The sequence below is a fragment of the Pipra filicauda genome, unplaced genomic scaffold, assembly GCF_003945595.2.
Source record: "Pipra filicauda isolate LSUMZ 115617 unplaced genomic scaffold, ASM394559v2 scaffold13_size5146498_pilon, whole genome shotgun sequence".
Lineage (NCBI taxonomy): Eukaryota > Metazoa > Chordata > Aves > Passeriformes > Pipridae > Pipra > Pipra filicauda.
In genome coordinates, this window is record NW_024103874.1 from 288,614 (window position 1) to 315,000 (window position 26,387).

At 42.8% G+C, this 26,387-nt stretch overlaps 1 protein-coding gene across 1 annotated transcript in view; it reads left to right on the forward strand.

Moving 5' to 3' along the window:
- The first annotated feature begins 9,393 nt into the window (after positions 1 to 9,393).
- Positions 9,394 to 26,387, forward strand: part of TSHZ2 (teashirt zinc finger homeobox 2) — a 134,443-nt gene continuing 117,449 nt past the window's right edge. The window contains exon 1 of the mRNA XM_027710576.2: positions 9,394 to 9,588. Within this exon, the coding sequence (XP_027566377.2) occupies positions 9,549 to 9,588 (40 nt within the window). The 5' untranslated portion in view covers positions 9,394 to 9,548. The remainder of the gene's footprint in view (positions 9,589 to 26,387) is intronic.

Genomic DNA, 26,387 nt, shown 5'->3' on the forward strand with positions numbered 1-26,387 from the left:
ACAAGAAAATATGACAGATAATCACTTACCTGAGGGAAGCAGGTACAGGGTTCAAGGCAGGAGCTGCATCTGCAGAGGTAAAACAGCCCCACAAAGCACAGCCTCGGTCTTATGAAGCCCAAACCCCCTTGGCACCTCCCCTAAGTAGTGCCCCTGCCCTGCCCCAGCTGCAGCTCCTCAGGGCATTTGCAGCATCAATTGGGAGCACCTGAGAAGAGACAGCGAGTCCCACCCAAAATGCAAACTCACTCTCTGGGCCCAGAGCACAAATGTTTTCATGAACATCCAGAAACTTCTGAGAGGTCTTCCGTAGGGGAAAAAAAAAAAAAAAAAGTTTTCCTTTAGTTTTCACATGGGTTTTTTGGTTTTTTGCTGTACAAAAACTTTGGCCCTTCTGTCAATTTATGAAAATTACATTTTAATTAAAACACTTTGATGATTCACAATTAGGCATTTTGTCCCTTTTAGTGGTTTTAGAATTTCAGTTAAACTTTCTCAGCATTGTTTATTAAACAAATGTACTTGGTATGTGTAAACTGTGTTTGTCCATTTATCTTTACTTGACATTTAAAAAACTTCCAGTATCACTCAGGGGGGTCATGGAACAAGTGGCAATTCAGGGAATTACAGATTCTGAAAGCATTTAGTGCCTTACCTTTTCCCCAGCCATTATCAGAGGCTTTAGAAAGCACCACTATCATTTTAGCCCCCATATTATTTTACAGATATACCAATTATTTCAGTTGTCAGCATAATTTTATTTTGTAACTATAAATAATAAAAAATAATCATGTCAATAGAAGGAAGAATAGGATTTCACTGCAGAAACATGGCATAATGGATAGGATCCATCCCAACACCACAGTCACTGGGTGTTTGAAAATGAAATTATCCAGACAGAGAGGGGTATTTGCATATTTTTTAAGGAAATTTGCCATTTCTAAAGGAAATTTTAGTCCCAAATATCTCTACCTCTGTTGGATCTTTAAAAGGAAGGGAGAATTACAGCTCCAAAGGCTCCCAGCACTCACTTACCTATCTCTACCAGTGGCCTGGCCTCCCCCATCCTCTTTGTGATCTCATCACAGGGAAGATGTTCCACTTTCTGAAAGAAAAACTCCTTCTGCCTCCTTTTTGTGCCCCCTGCAGAAGATGCAACCTCAAAACCTCTGAACTGCTCCCAGACCAACCAGCAGCCGAGACCTTTCCGAGTGTGAAATTCAGGTGGGCACAGGATTCCTTAGAAACAATCCTCTCTAAAAAAAACACCAGCCTTGTGCTTCCACTTCCCTCCTTCCCAGCTAGAGCAGTGCACACCCATATTTTTGATTCCCTTCAAAAAACCCACCCTGATATCATCACCAAACCTCTACTTTGCAGGAAGATATTCAGCAGCCACACAGGCATTGAATAAAACATCCATTTTATAATTTGAACATTCAAAGCTTATTTTTAAAAATCTATTAAAACATATTTTTTCAATGGAACACGGTATTTTAAGAATAAAGTGTTGGAAGAACACTGCCTTCTTCATGTTGCTTTTTCCCCCTAAAAATGACAGTTCTCAGTTTTTCTAGTTTTAAATTAGGTCTTTTTCCAAGGACTCTTTGAAGACTAAAGTCCATTTCCTGCCCAGTCCCAGCTAATTGTTATTATTTTAAAATATTCTAACGATGTTGCTATTTTTCAGAAAAGAAAATAAAGTCCAAGTGCCTGCTGATTAGGGACTTAATATCCACTGAAGAAAATAAGAGGTTTCTGGATGGCAGCATGAACAACTTTTAGATCAAACTAATTTAATCAGCTGCTTTTGCTGGTTTTTTGGGGAAATGATATTACAGAGTTGCCGTGCTTATTTCAGGAAAAGTGGTGCATTTACTGCTGGTTTTTTAAACTGGAGGTTTGTTGTGATTTAAAGAGAGACAATTCAGTTCCTAAACTGAAAGCTTGCAGGCTGTTTCAGTCTGCAGTGGGTTTGCAAGGCTGAGTTATGGATTCTGGGAATAGGATGTCATGGTTCAAAAATGCACAGCGAGGTGTGTGCAGGGTCCTGAGCGAGGTCGTGTGGGAGCCTTTGGCTGATGACATCGGGGTGGGAGATGAGCCACAGATGTGGCTGGAGAAGGTGGCTGCAGCCAGAGCTCTGCAAACCCCTGCACTCTTTTAAATCCTTGTTGCTTGGCCCCAAAAGAGTATTTTTTTTTGCAGTTAGATGGGAGTTCAAACTCAAATGCCTGTTTTGCAGCCAAAGAGTGAATCCTTTAGCTGATGTTTAGAAGGCAAGGGGCTCTGGAAGTGCTGCCTGACTCGAAAGTATAAATTATCAGCAATATCAGGATTTCATCCCAGGAGGGGAAATTGAACCTTCCCTCCCACCCCTCCAAACTGGAGTAACTGATCTGTGTGCAGAGAAATGCCTGAAAAGGGGAAAAAGACCCAAAGCTCCTATTTTACCCTTTTGTAGGTAAAAGGACTGTTCTATTGCATGGCAAGGATTATTTTTACCAAAAAAAATCCTAAATATATATTCTACAAACAAATGAGTATTTTTTCTAAATGTGAAAACGTGCAGAAAAGACTTATCTTAGTTCCTTATGGTGGCCATGAACACAGAGGGAAAAAATTACAAAGAGAAAGTCACAAAATGAGATACAACCAGAAGGAACATAATAAGAAGAAAGTGTTTGGTAAGTGCCTTCTCTATGCAGGAAAAGACCCAGGAAAGATTACATCTGTCACTCAGCAAAGAGAGAAAGCTCTGACAGATCACCCTAAGAAAGCCTTTTTTACTTTCATCTTCGCTCCAGGAATCAGCTGTGATCAGATTGCAAAAATAATCAAGGCCAGGGGCAGAGGAGTGTGAGCTGTGGCTGCAGGAGGAGGAAGAGTTTCAAGAGTACTTTGAGAGCACAGAGATAAGGTCAGGCCATTAAAAGCATCCTACAAGAAGCTCAGAACTACCAGTGACCATCCCTGAAATCTTGTGGAGCAACAGTGGTTTCCAGTGGAAACACAACAACTATCTTTCAGATGGAAGGGAGGGAAGGGACCGTTGGGTCATCTCACCTGCTCTTCATAGGAAAGTGCTGGAATAAAATAAATCAAAGTAGCCATAAGAACATAGAATAAGATTTTTGGGGACAAAAAACCATGGGTTTATTTTGGATAAATTATGTCAAGCCTACCTCTTCTCACTCCATGGGGATAAACAATGTCCACCCACCCTACTTAATCTCATTCCGTGACAGTGTGACAGGCTTTGTGGACAGGGAAGTCAAATATCTTGACTTCTGTGAGCTTCCACCACTGTCTCACATGATAGTCTCACATAAGTGATATACAATCAGGTACAGGATACAGAATCACAGAATCACTGAGGTTGGAAAAGCCCTCCAGGATCACGAAGTCCAAGCTGTGCCCGATCCCCACTTTGTCCCCCTGCCCAGAGCACTGAGTGCCATGTCCAGGCATTCCTTGGACACCTCCAGGGATGGGCACTCCACCACCTCCCTGGGCAGCTCCATCCAATGCCTGACCACCCTCTCCATGAAGGAATTCCTCCTGATGTCCAACCTGAACCTCCCCTGGAGCATTTTGAGGCTGGTTCCTCTTGTCCTGTCTCTGGTTGCCTGAGTGACACATCCTCCAGATGACATTGCAGGGGGCTGTAAGAGGTAAGAAAATCATACTCCAAAATTATACCTTCATGGCCCATTCTCAGGCTAGAATAATGTCTGGAGCGTATCCTGGGCCCAGCAATATCCAGTACTTTTATTAAAGTCTTAGAATGTGGAAAAGAAAATATTTTGCAGGATATCTGCAGATGGTACCAAATTGGGGAACAGCAACAGCCTTTGAAGGCAGCATTGTAATACAGAATGATCCTGACAAATTGCAGGAACAGTCTGAAAAAAATAGGATGCAATTCAAGATGAATCAGTGCAAAGTTGTCACTGATGCATAATCAACTGTTCAAATATAGGATGGGGACAACTGATTACAAGGCAGTTCTGCAAGAAAGCAGCTGGGGTTACAGTGAATCAGAAGCTGCACATGAGTCAACAGTGTCATGCTGTTGCAAAAAGGGCGTACGTCAAACTGGGACATGTAAACAGGGCTGTCATATGTTAGACATGTGAAGTAATCCCACTGGGTGCTGGGAAGATTTAAAACACAGCACAACATCCAGTTTCACTCAAAGTTGCACTCTGAGACATGTGTTGTCCAGCCACAGAGCAATGAGCTGAGTGCCAGGCCCGGAGAACACGACGTACAAGGAATGACTGAAGGAACTGGGGTGGTTTGGGGAGGAGATGTAAAACGTCTGCAAATATGTTAAAAACTGCTGCAAAGAGGAAGGAAATGAACTGTTCTCCATTTTATCTGAGAACACCATAAAAAGAAACAGGTTTCCCAAAAGCTTTCAATAGTAGGACAAAGTTCTCTGCAGTAAAGCCACTAGAGGGGATCAGCCGCAGGGATTGTTGGATCTGCATCGTGTGGGTCAAATGTGCCCCGAATGGAACAAACACAGCTAATGCTGTCACTGGGCAGGGAGAACTGCAGATCACTTCCCAACACACTCTGTTTCCTCTAAGGAATCTTCAGTCTGTCCGTCAAGTTGATTCTTTCAAAATTACTGTAACCCCAATTCCTTTTTTAAATATTTTTTCTCCCAATAATTCCGAATAAGAAGGAAGCAAACACTGAAGCTGACAATGTCATTAACTACATAATGAAATAGTTTTATTTATCAAATCCAAATAATGTCTAACTCCTTTCTTTTTGTTTGTTTGTAGAACTTGTCAGAATTTCCACTTTTCCTTTCCCTAAAGTGGTAGGCAAAGCGTGAAAGGGGTCATCAACACTGCGAATTTCATTCAAGATGAGTTGTGCACCTACGTATGTAGGACTTACAGGGGAAAAAAAAAAGAAGGAAAGAAAAAAATCCCTATGTTTAATTATCAGCATAGCACTGAAAGAAAGACAGACAACAAAAATAAGTAAGATAAAACACTTCAAGTAACATAGCTGAGCTTGTTGTGACTACTCATGATGGGAACTGTTATCAAAGTCAGGTACACGAAGCACATTTGGCCCTTTATTGTGCACAAAAATGTCTGTAAACTTTACTACAACACACAACAAATCACACACACTATTTTGAAAAACCCAAATCACCCCAGAGCTGTAGCAAGAGAGGATTTTCACAATCCCACATCACACTGTTGTTCCATGTAATCTGCACCTGACAAAGAAATCGAAAAATCTCTAAGAACACACCTCCTTGATTGTATATTGCTATATTTGGGGAGAAAAAATTCCTCCTGGATCCCAGTGGGGAATTCAGCTCATGCCCCGAAGCATAAGATTTGATTACTCTTTTTTGAACATGCATAACTGCCATTGCTGTTACTGGTCATAACATTTTGTCAGGAAAGAGAAATATTATTCTGCAATGTAATAAAAATAGATAAAATTCAATATAGCTTCAGAATCATTTGCTGCATTTCCAAAGTAAACATTAGGCACCCATCAGGATTATTCCATTGGATAAGCCAAGGAAGCCTCCAGTTCTATCCGTTCGTTTTATTATCTCTAATTTTCAAGAGTGCAAAAATGCTTTCAGTAAATATTATGGGTTCTTCCTGTGCTAAAAGAGATGCTAAATGACCTTCACCAACTTAGTTATAAATAACAGGAGCAGGGAGCACACACACGCCGTGTAGTTTCAGCTCTATTCAAACCTATCAGCCAGTTCTGCCCAGTGGATAAAAATGGACACCAGACCCTGCTTGCTTTTTTTCCCCTTCTCCATAATCCCACCCCAGTTCCCTCTTGAAAGGCATTCTGTTCTGTCAGCCATAATGGCATCTGCTGGTGGAGACAGGAAGCCATAAATCTGTAGGGTTCCTCTCGACCAAGCCTTGTTAATGCTCCCATTTATCACCGAGGATAGGGTGCCATCTCACTACTGCTCTGCTCAGAAGTCCATCTTCTCAATTTCCCCTTCCCGAAGGAGTAACCATTTAAAACAGTGACTTTCTCATCTTGCATGTTGAGACTGAAAACGCCACTGATACAAATACCATACCCAGTGTGTAGCATTTGGATTTAAGCCATGACTCTGGAGAACAATAGCTGTTACTTGCTGAACCCAGACTACAATGAACTGCAGCTCTGCTTACATCTAGAGCTTGGATCTTTTCAACTTGCATGAGAGTAGCAGATCCCAGATGGAGAAGTTAAAATATGAGGGGACTCTGTCATTTGCTTTTCCTCCCTGTCTGATGCAAGTGTCCCAACACATTATATTGTGTCCCACAGTTTGGGAGAATTGTTAATAAAACATCACTGTGTTAAAGCAGCATTTAACACACAGGTCTTTGTAATAAACCATCCATCAGAGGTGTAGCATCTTTCTGTGCAGCCGGGGGGGGGAGAGGAAATAGAAAACCAGCTAGAGGTATCTGAAGGTTTCTGATTTGGGAAGCAGTAGCTGAAGGGTTCAAAATCACAGATCAAGGCAGCATGAAACGCAAAAAGAAAATCCTAGTTTGCCACCCTGTCCCTGAACTACCTGATCCAGGTCCAGTGCTGCACTTTTCAAATCAGATAGTGTGTCATTTCCTCTCATCCCAGTGCAGGGATAATTGCCCCACTGCTATGGATGCTGGGGCCCCTCTTGGCCCTGTGTTTCCACCTGCCTGAACTGCAGGCAAACCGAAATCCCCGGTGTGCACTGACAGGGTTTTACATGTGCTGCACACAGGGATGAGAGGGCTGTGCAATTCCAACTGATTCAAACAGAGCTGTTCACTCCTGGGTGAGTTATGCCGGGCAGAAGTGGAAAAATGAGTATTTTATGATAGTGTTATCCTATTTTATCTTTCAAACTAAGCATTTGCCTGCACCAATAAATACTTTCACATTGCTTATAAAAATTGCTAGAGTTCGTGCAGGGAAGGCTATCAAATAATTTAAGTGAAATCAGTTGGGTGGACACTTTTACAAACACAATCTCATGTTAGGCTGCTAAATACAGAGGTCACTTAGGGGTCTGCCCGTGGACACTCCCTCCCTGCCGGGGCTGCAGGGCTGTGGTTTGCACATGGCCAGTGACACTGGCTACAAGACAGCAGCTCTTGCTGGTGCTTTGTAACAGAGCCTGCTCTGACAGTTTGATTGGAGAGGGGTGCAAATAATTCCTATTAAACCCAACAGTTTCATTAGAAAGAGAACAAATGCCAAAACAGAAAAAAAAAAAAAAAAGTATGTAAGAACTCAGTCCCACGGCAAACTCTGGGGTTAAGCTATGGAGTATTGGAAAAGCCACTTCGAAGAGGTTTTATGTTAATTATCATTGAACATATAGAAATTAATCCATTCTTTCAGCTCCACATCACTTTTAAACCCTCAAGATATTAACAGAAGGGGAAAAAAAAAACAACACAAAACTGATATGAATAAAGGGGGCAGGGGAAGTTGTCTCCATGTGTCTTAGGGACCAAAACTATTCTAAGCTCCAGTGTCACCTGCCCCTGCTTGGCCTGACAGTTTGGTGTGTCTGCGAAAGGGTGAGAAACTCTGGTTGCTTGGACAGGACACAGATTTGGCTTTCCATGAGGATGCAGAAGCACCTGATGGATATACCTGTCTCCCCCTAAATCCAGGTGCCAGAGGGAATTAGAGGATCAGAGGGAGCTTGAGCATGACATACCAACCCTGCCCTCCGAGCTCACAGGGGGGCAGCGCTCTGGTAGCTCAGAAGGGCCTCAGGTGCTGCCTGGGATTTCACCTGAACTTCACCGAACTTTGTGTTTGTGTCCAACCCCTCCGATCCCCCCCTGCTCCTTCCACAGGAACACCAGGGTGTGCAGGGAGACCTGCATGGTGAAGGGACCCGGTACTTGGCCCCGAGCCCTCCACAGGCGGGAGCACCTGAGGGAGCATCCACGGGTACCCAGCCCCGGGAGCACCTGAGGGAGCATCCACGGGTACCCAGCCCCGGGAGCACCTGAGGGAGCATCCAGCGGTGCCCAGCCCCGCCGGTGCCCAGTACCGAGCCCTCCGCAGGTGGGAGCACCTGAGGAAGCCCCCACGGTCCCACGGAGCCGCGCATCCGCCCGCACAGCGGGACAATTGCCATAAATCCCTCTTTTTCTCCCGGAACCGCCCGCGTCCCGCGTGTCTCGGTGGCAGAGGGCGGAGGGCGCTGCCGCCCCGGCCCCGCAGCGCCCTCCCTTGGGAAGAGAACCCTGCGGGGCGCGGGGGCTGAACCCGCGTGGGGAGGGGGCGGTCCCGTGGGTGTGTTTGGGTGTGTTTGGGTGGTGGTCCCGCGTGTAGGGGGGGTGGTTCTGCATAGGAGGGGGGTGTTCCCGCGTGGGAAGGTGGTGGTCCCGCGGGAGGCGCTGGTGGTCCCGTGTGTGTGTGGTGGTCCCGCATGAGTGTGGGGGGGTGATCCCGGTGGGGTGGGGGTGGTCCCGCATGGAAAGGGGGTGGTCCCGCGTGGGGAGAGGACGGTCCCATGTACGTATGGGGTGGTCTCGCATGTGGGGAGGGGATGATCCCGCGTGGGGTTGAGGTGGTCCCGCGTGGAGAGGGGTGGTCCCGGCCGGCGGGGGTGGTCCCGGCGGGGGTGGCGGGGTCGCCCCGCGGGCGCGGTGCCGGCGCCCTGTCTCTTTAATGAGCGGCGCTGCCGCCCGGCTGCGCGGAGCACATTTCATCCTGTCATCGGGTCGCGGAGGAGGAGTTTGTTAATGTTCAGTTTGCTCGGTGGATCGATGTTTGCTGGCATCGCCTCGCCCTGCCTGTGTGTGTGTGTGTGTGCGTGCGTGTGTGTGTGTGTGTGTTTGCGGGTGTGTGTGTGTGTGTGTGTGTGTGTGCGTGTGCCCGAGCGCGGGTGTGCGTGTGCGCGCGTGTGTGTGCGGATCCCAGATTTCCTCCCATCCAAAGCCTCCCTGTCCTCTCCCATATCACTCACTGCCTGGCATCTGACAGCACGGAACCTGCAGCGCTCCGCGCACACACACACGCACACACACACACACACACCGCACACCCGGGCACCGCTCCGCCATACAGCTCTGCGAGGAGGAGGAGGAGGAGGGCAGGACAGGGAAGGGAGGAAGCAGCCAGCCCCACAGTCTTTCCAGAGCTGCCTTTTTTAATATATACATATCTATTTTGTTATTTATTTATTACCATTCTCTTGGCACTGTGGGCGCCTTTCATTTGCTCCTGAGCTTGGATGTCTGAATCAAAGCAAAGCAAGTGTTGCAACAGTTAAAAAAAAAAAAAAAAAAAAAAAAAAAAAAAAAAAAAAAAAAAAAAAGAGAGAGAGAGAGAGAGAGAGAAAGAAAGAAACCTAGATCTGTAAAATAAAATAAAAACCAAACAGGTTCCTATCAGCGAAGTGGAAAGGAGGGGGGCAGGGGAGGCTTGAGGGGGGTGCTGGGGAAGCAGCTGAGAGGCAGAGGAACACGGCTCAGGAGCGTCTCAGGGCTCTCGGATCTGGGGACAGAAGTGAGATTGGAGAAAGTAGAGCGATGCCAAGGAGGAAACAGCAAGCACCCAAACGGGCTGCAGGTAAGGAGAAGCCATCCACTTACACAGCCTCTGTCTCTCCACTCCTTCCAATCCTACCCCCCATCTTTATTATTATTTAGGGTCACCCTTGCTTTTCCGGGCTGGATCTTTATTTATTTATCCCCCCTCCCCCTCCCTTTCCCTCCGTAACTCCATGGAGCCAGTTTCATTCCTTATTGCCAAGATCTTTACTCTGACATGGGCTGTCCCCTTCCACCCTCGCCGCTCCCCCGGTCGCTTCCCGCTCCCGCCGCTCCCGCTCCAGCCTGCCCTGCCCAAACTTTTCCCCCCAACTTTCTCCCACTCGGCTCCCCTTCTCCCCCTGCCCTTTCCCCTTCCCGAACCGAAAGCAGCCAGTCTCCCGTTTCCTTCTCGCTTTAGTATATTTATTTTTCCCTCTGTCTTGATTTTCCCCCCTCCCGGTGGTTTTTGGTTTTGATCCGTGTGTTTCGCGAAGTGGGTCGGGGTGTTTAATCTTTTATTTCGCCGTGTTTCTGGTGGCAGTTCTGGCCGGGTGTGTGTGTGCGTGTGTGCTGTGTGTGCCTGAAATAGTACAGGGACTCTCTCTGCTGATGAACCCGGTGGGGAAGTTCAGCCTTTGATCATCAGTGGTGAAAATTGCAACAGGAAATAAAATGAAACGTTCTGACTGTTAGAAGACAATCCACATTTTCAAATCAAATCCTTCTTTTGTTTTGTAGCCCAGTTTATATATTTGCACATGCCAAGTGGTTTTGCAATTTATTAATTTTTTTTTCCTTAACAGAAGAAAATAGTTTGCAACTTTGGAAGTGTTTTGTTTGTCGTTGTAGGGTGTTCTTTTTCTTTTGGGGGCCAAGAAAAAGAAACAGATGAGTGGGCCTGTATAGTAAATCTTTTCAAAGAGTTTTCTTTCAGGCTGCTTAATTGCTTTTTATTTTTTTTTAATAGTGTGGTGGGGTTTTGTTTCTGGGAAGCGCAATATGGAAGTTCATTTTTCTTCTGCCAGACCCACCCACTGAAAAATCAGCTTTCCAGTTGATTGCCAGCTTTGATTTGACATTTGATTGATCACCTGTCATCTTGCTGCCTTTGATCTATTCATTCTTGATATATATCAATAAATCACTCACCATGGTAACCCAAGTGCCAATGACGTAAGGCTTGCCCTCTAGATTCTCTTAGCCAGACATGCACAATTATTATCTTGTTTGGCTTTTAATGTAGGCGGGTTTTTTCCCTTCTTTTTTCCCTTTGTGTCCTTCACCGGATTAGTTCTTTAAAGAAAACTCATATTTTACATCTTTACTTTACAAACGGTTTGTTCATTTTTCCTCCCACTTCCGAATATTTTCTGGGTGTAGCACAGGATATGTGGGACAAAATGTATGGGCAAGTTTAGTGGCACACTTGAATAAACTTTGGAAAGTAGTGCTTGGGAGTCATGCAAAGGTAAATGACATTTCAGAGAAACTGGGACACGCAGAACTTTTACAAACTTCCATATTTTGCCGTTATTCCTGTAGGTGTAGGACAGTGGTCTGCAGGCAGAGACTTTTGGGATGTGACCAATAAATGTACCTATGCAGGTTTGCCAGTGTGAATCCTGGCAGGCAAAGATCCCAAATTTATATTTAAAGCCATAAATAACAGTTACACTAGAAATTCATATTCATATATATATATATGTATTCAGAAGAACTCTCCAATGAGTTGCTATTATTGTTTTATTCACAGAGGTTTTATCTGAATAAGGCATTAACGTTTTCAACTTGCAGGATAAATAGCTATTTTTTCATGGATGCTGATCATCACAGTGACAGTGCTAGAATTGCTCCTTTTTTCTCTCTGTCAGGAGTACGAGGCTTCATTTTATTTGGTTTTCAAAGTAGAATTTTCACTTGGAGTGTGTGTAGTATCCTTTTGTGGAAGGGGCAGCCTGTTCTTTTTTAGAAACATGGGCTACAGAGTAAGTCAATTTTTGCGAGCAGAGCCCAGGCTGTTGTTTCCCGGGATTTCCCTGCTGAGATACAGTAAGATGTGTTTTTATCCAGAACACTACAGTATTTTTAATATCTTAATGACGAGGGAGAAACTCGACTGACCACAATTAGACCTCTCCTTTCTTGTTCTCATTAGAAAACGTGCATAGCTCTTCAGTGGTGCATTTCTTTGATTATATTTGTCCTCAGCTCAATGTTGTTTCAGGTGAGCAAAATACTGCAAATGCAGTCCAGTTTCATCCAGCATAACTATTTGAAGTAGGTTTATACATTTGCAGTAGTTCTCCTGCTTTGAAGTTGTATTTGTGTGTTTGTGGGGGGTAGAGGGGGTTTCAAAGAGCAGACGTGCCTGTTGTATATAGTTCTTAAAACTGACTTTCATTTTCAGGGATAGTACTGAGGTTCTGTTTTGTATGGGGAAAAATACCTCAAAGTGACAGGAGACAGACTGTGCACTAAGAAATGAATCGCTCATCAAGGCTGATAGCAAAGCTCCTTATTCCGTTTATTTAAAGGAGTTAATACATTATATATTACTTAATTTTCACTTTTATTTATTTTTGGTTGTGCAAGTTCAAAGGTATCAGTTGCACTGCATTTTGTCTTGATGGCAGCAGAGATATTGAAGAGAAGTTTGCAACTTTTAGCTTCTTTAGCTAGTTCACCTCCAAGGGAAGAAAAATGATAAGCCTTATGATTCTGGACATGCCTGCTTTTGTCATTGCTTAAAATTAAATACTATGCACAACTGTAAATAATTACTGCCATGCACTGACTTTGAAAGCAGGTTTCTAGTTTGATTAATGAATAATGTAAAGGTTAGAGAGACCCAGCGAGTGAATCAGAAGTGAAGTCCTGCTGCTCGATGAAAATCTAGCTAGAGGAATATACATGGCAATTTTGTCCTTTTCTATTATTAATTTTAAGCCTTGTATTCCTAAGAAATATATTACAGGCCATTCTAATGAAACTAGGTAGTGTAATTGGATAAATGGGGCACTATTTATGTTTGATGATGGGGATTTTTGATCTCAGATTACACTTTTAAAGACACTTTATTTCACGTCAACACCGAAACTATGTCAAATGCATTTTGATCTTTGCAGGGCCGAATCTTTTCTGAATCATCATTCCTTTTTGAGATCGTCATTCCCATTTCGATAGTTCTTGAGGCAGATATTTGCAGCTCTTTGCATCAGTGCCTGCTTTAGTATCACACTTGTGTTTACAATAAACAACCCATTTGTGCTGTAGCTTTCACCCAAATGAATCACAAAGGGCTTTACAAACTCTGGGCCTAATTCTTGTCTTGCTCAGGTGCAAATCACAAATAGCTTTACTATCAGCATCAGTGCAGTTGCAGTGAGTACTGCCTGCTCCTGTGAGTAAGAAGAGGCTCAGGCCCAGAAAGTATTTCATCCTTCAACGAAATGCAGCCACCTCTGGGGTAAAAGTCTTGTAACGATTCCATAACAAATGGTAATATATTAACAGAAGGGTGGAAAAAGGGTGGGAGCAAAGCAGAATTGCTATTCAGATTTTATTCCTAGGGGTATGAAATAGCTTTCAAACACAATTTCACTGGATTAAACTCTCCTTTCCCCTGCAGCTTGTTTAAATGTGCATATTTTATTTTGTGATCATGAATTGCTAGTTTGCTTTTTTAAAGCCTGTAAAGAGGAGTCTGGACTTAACGCCCTTTCAGGTTGCAATTTTGTATTTCTTCTTTTCTTTCTCTCCCAGCCCCAATAGACTATCTAAGAACCAAAGCTCAGGAAAAGTACAGCAGAAACAGATATCAGACACATTAATTCTGTTTATTGGAGCCGCAGAATAACAGGGTTTTGGTTTTGGAAGAGTCCTCATAGAGCAGCAAGCAGAAGACAGTTTACAGGGAGTTCTTTAAAGCTGCAGTTTGCACCTTAGCAGTAAAGGTTATTTAAAACATATTTAGAAAGAAACATATTTAGAAAGTGAAATTCTACTTCTGCAGAGAGCAGAGTAAATGACCAGCAAGGTTTGATATGTCTATTTCTGTGGCGAAAGGAAGCGAGAGATACACATACATATATTTATATATATTTATATATATGTATATTTTTCAATAACCAAGAGTGTTTTGGCTGTTTGTGTATTATTTGTATCCTTTCTAACAGGGGCAATAGAAGCAGATTCCAAGCAAGCAGTGCTGAATGAAACTGTAGAAATGGCAGCACTTGTTTTGTTTAAACATCCTCCAGAAAAGCAAGTGCACATCAAACCCACCTAAATAGTTCATGCCTCAGAACCTTTCACTTACTCTGCACATCACGGTGCTGACAGATGACAAAAAAGCCAAGGTGTTCACAAACAAGAGGAGCCTTTAAATCCTGGTTAATTAAATATATTCCAAAATAGGTACTTTTGCAACTAAAGAGACACCAAAATTAGGCTCCATCTGCGTTTAATTCTGGAATCGGCTCCTAAGCCCAAAGCTGATCTGTAATTTTTTTTCCTGTGTCAGAACTCAGGTCTGAATGGGACAATTTGAACTCACGTTCATTTTAGTGCCTGTTTCCTCATTTCAGTTTTACTCTCACATATCAAAGCCCAGTGTATCACCAGTGGGACTCCCCAACAGTTCAGCCCCTGTGACTGTGAAACAAAAGACATTTCCTTCAGTAAATGACACAATTTTACAACACTTTTGAAAACACGCTCATTGTCAGAAATTCTTCTGCATAAACCCTCTCCCTCTCCTGTGCTCTCTGACTGAAAAGCCCATTTTCTTCAAAACGGCAGGATTTTGGAGCTTTCTCCTCCTGATTTTTCCTCCTATTAGTAGCACCCACCTCAAGGAACTATTTCCTCTAGAAGAGGTCTCTCGAGTTCCTCTGGAGCACAGGGCCAGGGTGAGCTTTTCTCTCATCATTTTACTTCCCATCCCGATGAGGACATCGCTCCCAGAGAGCAACTCCAGACTCAGGGAGAAAAAAAAGCCGTCAGTTGCTGTGGCTGCAATTCCCAACTTAGCAGCAGCAGAGGGAATGGAACTGTACTCTATCAATTACAGTTGGAACCAGAGGCTAAACACTTATTGTGTTAAGCTATTGTGCAGATCTTAAGAGCTCAAATGTAAAAAAAATACCATGTCAGCTCGTGGAGGGGAGAATAAGGCCTGGTTCTTGCACTGGATGACGTATTATTAGCAAAGGCAAAGTCAAATTATTCAAATTCTATTTAATACCTCTCGGGTTGAGATGTTTGTACCACATTATGCCTTAAAAAGGGGGATCCTGTAGACTTTGCTGCTAAAATAAGCCTCTGTTTTTCCCTCTTCTCTGCAAAATGAAAACATTTGGGAAGTTTTACCTCTAAAGCCTGCTCATGCAAGCAGAGAGTTATTTTCATTCGTCTCTGAATCTGATACAATAGTCAACTGGAAACACATTATACTCTCAGCTGAAATCTTACATTGCATTCATGTAAGAGCAGTGATTTTTCATTACCTATTTAATTGCAATAATTTACATGAGAGTGGGCCCAGTTCTGCAGTTCTTACTCAGCACTTTGCTTCAATGGGTGACTGGTCTGTGTGAGGACTGTCTATGTAACACTGGGCTCTTCAGCTACAAAATTCAAGATATATGTTCCTTTAGCAACGCTTTGCCTCTGAAGAGGGACCAGATTCTCCCATTAAGCTTTAAATCCAGGGAGAATTCTGTTTGTAAATTCTGTTCCTAACGCTTACATGCTATTCTTTTCTGAAGTCTGTATGACTGAGAGATTTTGCTTGCTCGGCCAACTTCACTTCTCAATCACGTTTCCACCCTCTGTGTTAATTACTGAGCACTGTTTCTGGGTACCAGTAGATGAGATGGTCTTTTAAAGAATCTTTTTTTTACTGTGTGGTGGTAACATTGTGCACAGGGGCGGCAGCTCTCGAGTAAATGCATGAAAATGGCTTTGCAAATCCGAAGTCTAAAAGTTCCGTGTGGTTTTAGGGACAAAAATCGGTTCTTTCTCATTAAGGTGACTTCTGTTGGATCTTGGCACCGAGTAATTTTTGCCATGTTATAATAACGGCTTCTGCAGCTCAGAACTACCTTGACAGCGAGCTGTGTATTTTTTAAGGTTTCAAGGAGAAACATCACAGTGTTTCCCATTAGATTTACACATCCCTCTTTAACTGCTGCTGGCTTTTCATCCGTTAACTTGTGAGCTTTTTCAGGCAAAAAAGAAGTGGAAAAACTGGTCTTCTGATCTAAGTGTTGCATTAAGTGTTTCATTTAGAAAAATGAAGAGAATCTTTGTTTCCCTAAAAGAAATGTTTCCCCTCTTTGCCCTAGGAAAAAGAAAGGCACAACAATAGCTTTGAAATGACAGGGTTTGATTGTGAAAAATACATAGTTTGTAACGTGCAGTGCCTGATGGTCCTAAGTATTGGTAAAATTCCACAGCTAAATAGAACAAACAGTCCTAAATGTATGGGAAACGGATCCTTTCCAGGCATGCACACATCCATACCTGCAAGAGGGAGAGAAAAGTGCCTGTATGGGAGAGGGATGTACCTGGTACACTCTGTTGTTCAGAGCAGTTTTTAATTATTCCACCAATATTTGCCCAAATGTCAGAACTGTGCTGTTAGGAGTGGTGTCCTCTGAAACTCCTTTGTTTGGGTTTATTTTCTTTAAATCTCCAGCTCCTGGAGTCTGGTAATTATGCAGGTGTCCAATATGCATTTTAAAAGGAAAATTAATTTAAAACTCCTTGCTATGGAGAACTAAGGAGCTCAAAAACATTCAGGCTTGAAGTTTTATGCCAGAGGAAAAATGCTGTGATTCTCAAAGTGACTGTTTTCAATATCCGATCGTTTTCAGCTGCTCTCATGATTTTTGGGTTGTGCATTGTGATTTTTGGATAAACAGGGTTGGCAATATTGCTTTTGAGTGATTCTGATGCTGAACTGGGGTGTGTGTATGTATAATTATACATGTACACACAGATAACACCAGTAAACAAAATACAAAACATAATGATGGAGTGGAGTGAGTTGCAGCTCTGGGTTTGTATTGCCATAAACAAAGCAGTTTGGAGAGCTCAGACCATCGGTTCTTGAGGAGTGACTTTCAACTGAAGTTTCGTGGAGATTGTTTTCGGTGGCAATTAAATCCAGAGAGTTAATAGCCAGTAACTGTTCTTTAAAGGATAAATACTACGAGGAATGCACAGCCCACCTTTTCCCAGATGTAATCAGGCTGAACTTTATTGAAAAAAAAATTTACAACTGGCAACATTAATGCTGTATTTTTATTGTATTAATGCAAATGAGATGCTGACTTCTTTCTTTCATCTCCATGGCTTGTATCTATTAGAGCTGTATCTCATTCCTTTCTGTGTCTTTCCTCCCTGTGTTCTGTAAACTGCTTTCGTCTAATGATCCTGAGGCTCATTAAAGTTACTCTCGATGCTAAAGAGACTATGGGAAACATCCTGAGCTCTACATGGCTGTAGAAAAGCAAAACTACTCAGTATTTGGGGAAAACTAATCCGGATCTACCCTTCCATTCATTGGGAAACTTAAAACTGGTGGGTCAAACAGGAAGAAAAAACTTGCAGGAAGGATAGAACAGGAAAGAACATTTTTAATACACAGCCTTACCTGACAAAGATAAAAAGCAATAAAGTTTTAAGGAGCTTTCTGGCTCTTCCTGCATCTCTCTCAAAAGACTCATTTAATGGAAAAGCCTGTTGTGCTTGTTTTTATGCATGTAAAAGAGAAAAGGGGCAATTTTGCACAGGGCCTAATATTCCAGCACAATATAATTGGAACTCTTCTTGCCTGCTTTTTAAGTCTCTCTGTTCATATAAAATTAAGACCCACTTATCTTAAATTGTAGTAAATCTCATTCAATATTGCTTTCATAACTTAAAAAAGGCTGTTACATATTCCCAAAGCAACTTCACTGAAGTGATATTGGGTCTGTTTATGTGGAATCGCTGCAGAATTTCTATTGAAAAAAAAAACGGAGCTGCACACAGTTCTTGTTTTTAATGAAAATAATTAAATTCTCTGGAATACCTTGATAACTATGATTTTTTTTTTTTTTAGTGAAACTCTGCTTAGAGGGAATGAAAATCTGCACATTGGTGCAGTTTGGTATGTGCAGGCAAGAACCCTGTTTCTATCACTCGCCTTGCTCTTGGACAGAAGGAGGGATTTTTTTGGTAGAAAAATTTGACTCAAAATTTTCCATATATAAATAATTTTCATGTGAATTGCACAGGGAATCACCACCACAATTCCTAAGGCCTGCAATTTTCTTTGTACATATAGGAAGAACTCATTTACTTCCTGCAGTTGGAGTGGATTTCACAGGAAAGAGCTGGATTTTTTATGATGTGCAGTTTTGTATCGAAGAAATGTAACCTTTTGCCAACTGGTATATTGGTCTACCAAAATTATTTTTTTGTGTGTTTTTCAGCCATGTTATAACATATATAAGCACAGTCAAAGGAGCATTAAATTAGTATGTGAGAGGAGAAAGAAACTAAGTAGTTATATTGATCATTAGCATTAAATGCTAAAAAAATTAAAAGCTTTCTGGTGCTCTTGATGAGCTGCATGGTTCCTGCTCATATTTGTGTGCTTTGTTAGGAAGTAGAGCAATATTTCTTCACACTTAGCACCTTTCTACCAAGGATTTCTTACTGATGCTGTGTACTCCTCAGGATAAAGCCAGTGATGCAGAATATTTTTCCCTGTTTTACAGAAAGGTGAATTGAACCCTCCCTGTGATGGAGGAAGAGGCGCTTTGCTCATGTCTAGGAGCTCCCAAAAATGAGAAGACTCACAGTTTGGAAAAGCAGAGCTCTGTTAATTGTGTTGGCAAGCCAAGGGAGCTTTACTAAGCAATAGTTTTAGACAGAGTAATCAAGTTTTTTACTTTCTCTAAATTATCCTCAGATGCGTTTTTGGCCAGTGGGAAGTTTCAGGACCAGGGAATTTGGTTATGGTTACTTTTCCTCTCATATACTGTTCTCTGTTTCTCTGGCAGACCTGGGATGTGTCCGTATATAATGCATTGCCCTGAGAAATATGTAAAACCTGCTCTAATTGCAGCTAAACAGGACATACACATTTTCCTCCACCCAGACTGCCAGAGGTGGTTGGAAATCGCTGAGTTTGAGGCTCAGCTTCTGATGTTACGGGTCTAAATCCTTACATGGGCATCTAAAGAGAAACCTGAATTTTCAGAAGCTTTTAGCACCAAGCAGTTCCCATGGACCTTCCTCAGTTCCCTGTCTTGTGTAAATTGGAATTGTTGGGCCTCGATCAAGGGCAGTGCTGGTTTTCTAAACTGGAGATGTATGTATTGCCTATAGAAGAAATATGATGCAAGTAATAGCCTGTGGATTCATTAAGGATTGTTTATGCTATTTTCACATGGTATTACCTTTCAGGAATGGTCATTTCAGCCATTATATTGACAGGAACTCAGAATAAATCTTAGGGAATATAGGGCTAATCTGCCATACCTGGGAGACCACCTGCTACCCTGTCGAGCAGAGGCCAGAGCGTTTGGTGCTGAATCACCAGGTAGGGCTTTCTCTGGAGCTGGGGACTTGGGAGGCTCTCCCATGGCTCCTTTTCATGTGGAAATTAATGCTTGCCTCTATTTCTGAATAGTAGGTTATTAAAGTTCTTATGCAAATTCCCAGGATGGGAATTTGTCTCTCTTTGATAATTGATATAATAATATATATTTTTAGTGGTCCAAAGTCCTTGAGCTTGAGCCTTGTATACGTAATTTATGTTTATTTCTTACTGTTATTAACTGTAATTTAGTTGTTGGCGCCTTTCTTTGCCTTAGATTGAAGGGAGTGTCTCTACCCATTGCCCCTCCATAAACAATGCCCTTTCAGGGTTCCTTATCCTGTATCCCTGCCCAGACATTTCCTAGCCTGTCAAATACTGTCATTTTATTCCTTACAGATCATTCACAGTACGTCTCCTGTTGCACACACAAATAAGGAACAAATGCAATCAGGATGCATCATCGTTTAGCATAACAAATAAAAGCCGATCTGTGCAGATTTGCCTTAAAGTGTCTCTTAATATGTATTGTCAAAATGTCTGAAGATGTCTCTTACTCATAAGCGTTTAATTATTTGTGACAATTAAACTAATATTCAGAGCAGGGGGAAAAAAATGAGGGTATTAAATATTTTCTCTTGTCAAAAGCTAACAAAACGTCACCTGACATAGCAAACTCCTTAAATTTTGTATTTCAAACAGACCTTAGAACTGAAAAAGCACTTGAACAAAATTGCAGGGCTCCATTTCACAACACTGGATTTGCTGTGGAATTTGAGGAAACTGTATTCTAAAACTAGACCAAAATTTAAAGGCATGTCATTAAAGCATATATCAGTAATGAGCAGCTGAATACTTGATGATTAAAAAGGAGTTCTATCAATTTTTAAGTCTGTGCTGAAATTTATGGCCAAGGGCCCCTCTGACTGAATCAGGGACTCAGATCTGGGATTTGTAGCCTCGCCTGGTTATTGTTTTACTTGAGCATGAGAAAAAACAGCTCAAATAAGACAATGTAAGTCATCAACCTTTTCTGTGTTCAGAATTGCAGATTTATTTTGTTGATTTTGTCTGATGATCCCTCTTGCTGGATGGAATGTCTGAGCTGGAGAGGCAACATGTTGTGGATGGGGAAGACCAAGTAGACAACGCTGATGTTCAGGGCTCAGCACCTTCACCTGTGGCAAAAGTTCAGCTAAGTGATAACCAAAAGGGGCGAAAAAAATAAGGAAGATCTTGAAAGGAACAGAAAACCAGCAGGGGCCTTGAGTGCTGTGTTGTATGGATGTGGGAGCACTGGATAGCCCTGGGCACAGCAACAGTAACATCTGTATCGTGGGCTCAACAATTCCTATAGTCCAGATTGTTTGGGGTTTCCTGTTGAGAGGTTTGATTTCTACTGGTTCTAATGTTTCCACTTCTGAGCTGCTCAAAGCAACCATTTCCATTATTAAAATCTGTGTTTTCTTTCCTAAAATGTTCTTCCTGTAATTTAGGGTAGGATGTTATTTGGCAAAAAATAAGAAGACGTTCATCAGGGTTTATTTCAAAGCTGTGGGACCACTGAGCTTTCTGTCAGTGACGTGAACATTTTTCAGAGATATCTTCTGCTTTCCCTGAGAAAATCCACCCAAATTTGTCTGACTTATAAAGCCTAAAAGTTGCTGTTGCCAAAGAATTTTTAGAAGGTGACACAGCATTCTCCAACGTGCCATCTCCACCACGCATGCTCTGTTCTTAGTTTCTCTTTTCCAATTACATTCCCTTAAAAAACATTTGAGCTGGGGATAAGTAGGACAATTGCTTTCCCTGCTGCAGGGGCAGCGATGGGTCCGAGCAGTCAAGGAATGAGGAAAAGGTCTGTTGAGGTGGAGCCCAGGCCCTAAGGTTGGAAAGAAGGAAATTTAGGGAGCTGAACATGGACAAGCAGGGGCAGAGAGCATGACATTATCCAATATTCATAGAAAACAGAGGCAAAAATGTAATCTTGACTATTGCCCAGTTGATGTAGAGCACAGTGTTCAGCATTAGCTGGTGCAGTGAGCGCGTCCAGATCGAGACCTAGGTCGGAGCCAGCGTAGTTCCACGCGTGCAGCTCCCAATGTTCCTCAGCTGGCTTTTCCCAAAGCCTGCACACATCCATTCCTTGTGGAGGGGATGGATTGTGCAGGAAACCAATGCGCCTCAGCTGGGGAACAGGGACTGCAGGGCCGCTGACGCGTTGGGGTAGGAGTGCCCGGCGTGAGGGGCCACTACGTCAAGGTGGGCCTGGCGCTCACGAGGTGGGACCTTCTTCTGTGGGGAAAAAGTGAAAAAAATAGCTTAAAATTCACCAGAGCTGTGCCCCTCATGTCCGTTAAATGGCAGTGGTGTGGTCCTGTCCCCAACCATGGAGCAGGCAGCCCAAGAGGGGTGCAAAAATCCATCGAAATGAGGCAAACTTTGATCCCTGGCTGGGAGTCGGGAGAAGATGGCGGGCACTGAGGCACAAGGCTGCAGCTTGGGTGGCGAGAGTCGAACGGGAGGATTGAAGAGCTCAGGTAGTGCACTGAAGTTGGTGGAAGCCACATAGAATTTATAACAACATATAGTATGTGCAGGGCTGTTGAGAGGTTTTAGTGTGTGAGGTGGGGGAGCCGGTCAGCAGGTGGGGAGGGTGTGGGGGGCCAGGGCACGGCCGCAGGTGGGTCAGGGTGAACAGCACGTGGACGTTACTGGCAGTTGAGTAGCTGTGGTACAAAAGCAGCTCAGAGACAAGACAAAGACTCATGCCAGGAGTTTCAACCACAGATATCTGTTTAGATAAAAAGGGCCTGTTAGTCTGAGAGCCTGAGTCCTCCTGCCACAACATGCCCATCGCAGAGGGCTAGTCCCTCTGTCGCTCTGGGGGTACCTGCCATGGGCCCCCGAGGCTCTGACTCGGTTTTACTTGGGGCAGGGGATTTATTTTATTTCACTTGCTGCCCTGTGGGACATTTTTCCTATAAATCAAATCTTTCTGTCTGAAAGTGAGCAACAAAACTTGAGCCAGGCTCGGCAGAGCAGGTTACCTTCAGGATATTGTACAGTTTTGTGTCACCTCCAGCATTTGTATATTTAATAACTAAAATCCTGAGAACGGTAATCTAGAAAACAGTCACCCCAGCATTACTCTTTTGCTGTTTCTGTGAACTTATTAAAGATTTAACAAACTTGTGATTTTGCTTAAACAGAGGTAAATCATTTGGAGAAAGAATTGTGAGGAGGCAGAGGAATGTTATGATGCCATCAACATCTGGGTTTCCACTTGTTTGGATTAGGGGCATTTTACCTTAATCATTCCCAAACATGCCTGCTAAAATCCCTTCTTTCATTTTTTATCACCTATGAGGTACAGCCAGGCAGGTTTTCAATTTCTGTTTGTGTGTTAGGGTAAAGCGCTGAAATTTGTTGTTACAGTGAGTATGTAGTGAGAACAGTCTCATATTTGCCTTCATTCATTGTAATTGTTTGGAAACATTTTACTTCAGTTAAAATGCACTATTTTCAATATACAAAGTATGTAGAGGGGAACAAGGGAGTGATTATGAGTTTCTCCAAGGAAATAATCATCTCTTAGCCATCATCCTACAACTGGGAAAGTTCTAATACATGACATCTCTATAATTTAACCTAATAATATTTTTTTTTTAACAGTGATGTAATGGGGAGAGTGACCTGGACTTTGTAAAAGTTCCCCTACTTACTACAGATTCCCAAGGGCAATGTAACATTCTAGACAGTGTTTTATATGCCCTGATTAAAATGTAACATATTTTTGCATTTCCTGTGCAGTGACCTGTTAGTGCTCATAGACAGAACACTTAAAGAACAGTTACAAGGAGACATTTCCAAATGTGCCTAATATGGGCGAGTTTTTATAACATTCTTATTTCATTTGAAATTGCAGCTACAGCAGGAACCATTCAGACGGTGCATTGATTTAACTTTTTAATCCACTGTTTTGCTACGTCAAGTAAAATAAATGTTTGTTTTTAGCTCCCTTTTTTTGCATTGCTAAAACTCGTAACTACTTGCTTTAAGCTTGGGATTCTAAAGGGAGCTACATTATCTGAGATTTAAAGCTTGCTTTTTGTAGCTGCTTTCTCACAACTCCCCCAAGAAAAAAAAAATACAAAAGTACAACTTTAGCAAAAAGGGCTTTTATATCTCTATCAATTATAGAAACACCAGCTGCAGTAGATTACAAATGTGTTTGGCTGATTGTGATGTTGTGTGGGGAAAACTGTCACAAGGAGCTGGATTCTGTTCTCCCCGGCAGCACCGGGACGTCGCTCAGCTCCCGGGGCTGCTGTCAGAGCTGGAGTGGGCAGGAGCAGGATCCAGAGTGCTCCCTGCCAAACCCAGCTCAGCTCTGGAGAACACATCCCAGCACTGGGAAAAACCAGGGAGCTGCTGAATGGGAGTGCAGGTGCTCCCTGTGTGTCACTGTGTGCTCCCTGAGCTGAAGGAAAAGCCACAGCGATACTGCTGCAACCTGGGCCAGAAACCTCTGGGGAGAGTCACTCCAGTGGTTGTTGTTCTTTATTTTTTATATCGAAAGGTATTTGTTTACTTTTACTTTCTTGAAGAACAAAGTGGGGGGAAAAGGCACCACGGAACAAAAGTTGTTTGAGCAGCCCGTAAAGGTAAAGCAGCTCCAAGTCATGGATGAAAGAAATATGATATCAAGCAGTGTAAGTTTAACATTTTTGGTGCTGTTTAGCTCAAGAAAAATTATAGTATCAAAGTGTGTGCAGGTCATTATTGCTTCACTAATACCCTGGGTACAAGGGTAGCAACCCAAGGGCTCTCAACCGGTTGTGCCTTGGTTACTGTGTCATTTATCTTGTTGTGCTTTGGGTCTCTCTGGGAGGACGTGGTCAGGCCCTGGTTTGTTTTAACAAAGAGAATCTGACATAGCAAAGTTCTGTGTATACTTTACAGTGAAAATGCAATTTTCTATTTTCATTTAATCCCAGGAATGTTGGCATTTTCCAGGCTGTCAAACAAATGAGTGCACTGGAGGACAGTTAGATGTGTCTGTCTAGTTCATCTATCTAATCTACCTCATTTCTAATGTGCCCATCACCACGGTGTCTAGGCAGAAAGTATCTGCCTTGATTTTGCTTGTTGTCTTTATTGGCTGTGGTAACTTAATTGTGTCCTAAGAGCTTTCAGATTCATCTGCAAAAATAATAACAAAAACATTATCAGAATAATGATTCATATTCCTACTCTTACTCAGAATTTCCCTTTCTCTTCTGAGTGTATTTGGTTAGTGGATTACTGCTGTCTTATCTGGAAGACGTTATATTTTAGAGGTGTATTAAATTGGAGTTTTACTTGAGTCAGCAGTGACTCAAAACTTCATTTGGCTATTAAAGTGAATTCACTCATGTCTTCTAACTTCCTTCTGCTTTTCTCTGCAGAAGTTGACTTCATTTACTAAGCCATCCAGCTTAGCATCTGCATCTGTTTTGTGAACCTTTGCCATATAAACCATAGGTAAAGGTAATAAAAAGTAATAGAAATTGTGGCTTCAAAAATTCTATCTTCATTTGGAAGCCCTGGTTTCTGTTACATTTAATTACTTCTCTCTCTGCCAATTAGGTAAAAATGCATGGTAAGACTGAAGTGAGTGGTTTTTCAAGAGCAGAGGCTGGAGGTCCACGCTGAGGGGAGGGAAAATCCCTGCTGATGTGCTGGGTCTGTGCCCGTGGTTGTCACAGCCTGCCTGTGCACGTGGGGACAATGTGCTGCAGTGGCCCCGTGGTGCTGCCACCCAGCACAGTCATCCTGCGTCACTGGGACCGGGCACAGTTATTTTAAAACGTGTCTGCGGGGCACAGGGTGGCATCTGCACGGCCCTGTGCCACCTTCTGCTTTGTAAAACGTGTCCTAAGGAGTCATCAGTCTGCAGGAGTCAATAAACTCTGGAGCTGAAGAGGCTGAGTAACCAACGTGGTGCTCACTGAGGGAAAGAGTTCACTGGAAATGCTGCAAATTCTCAGCTTTAATTGAATTTGATCTCAGCTGTACAGTTACACACAGCCCCTTTTCCACTCCTCTCCTACTCGTGCTGAAAGTCTTTACAAACCCACCCCTCAAAGATAATTTCATTGAGAGCCAGACATTTCCTACGTGACAGTGATTTCTAATCCCATCTGGAGTGGCAGATCCCAGATTCTCAGCCCGTGGCCTCAGTGTGTAACAGGAGTTCACACAAACCCAGCAAAACCAGCCCTCTGGCTGTTCCCTCTGGCTTGGAGTGATCGAGGAAGAGATGGATTACCCTTTGTAAGATTTAATTTCATCTTCCAGGTATTTGCAGTGGACAAAAGTATGGACATGATTACATTTCACAGGTTTTTCTGTGATTTAGAACAAAAATTATTAGCAGAGCTGGCTCAGCAAGGAATTTCTGATGTAATCTATACCAGTTACAGGCAAGGGGTGTGGTAATAGGGAAAGAAAAAGGAGGGCTAAGTGTTTATCCCCCTTGACTGAGACAGAAAACAGGACTGGCAGGATGACAAACTGGCATAACCTTACAGTAGAAAGTGCAATGATTCCAACAAAAGTTCCAGCCATAATGCAAGGTTTTTAAAAGAGCCAGGTCCTGGAGAAGACAGTTTTTGGTACATCCTTCAGCATAGCTAAAGCAGGCAAGGGTAAGATCCATATCATAGTTTCTGTAGGCATTGTGGCAGTATGTGTGTTAAATAAGTGCTAGGAGCTGGTTTGCAGGGGTTTGGGAGTGGGGTTGGTAGAAAAATATATCAATGTTAGATACACGGCCACTTAATTTCCCCTGTAACAGCACTGTAAAACATTTTTTCATCAGCTCTGTTAGGAACAGTGACAGATGAACCTTCAGCATTTCTGAGATTTTCTGCAGTTCAGATACAAGTACTTCATACTCTCTGAAGGTTTCAGGAAACTACATAAATAACAGAATTTCTCAGGCTCATATTCCCACCTTCCCTACGATGCAGACGTTTTCCCTTACCCCTCTTTCCTCCGTGGGTGAGCTGTGGCACAGAGATGTTTAATGACTCAGCAGAAGGGTCAGGAATACAGTTCAGGCTTTCTGTCTCATCACAATGGCCTCCAAGAGACTATTACATGGTCATCCTGGGCCTAAAAGTTTTGATACTTATTGGGGCCTTGTGCAAAGTGTATATTCACAGCATTAAAGAAAAAGTCACACAGAACTCCAG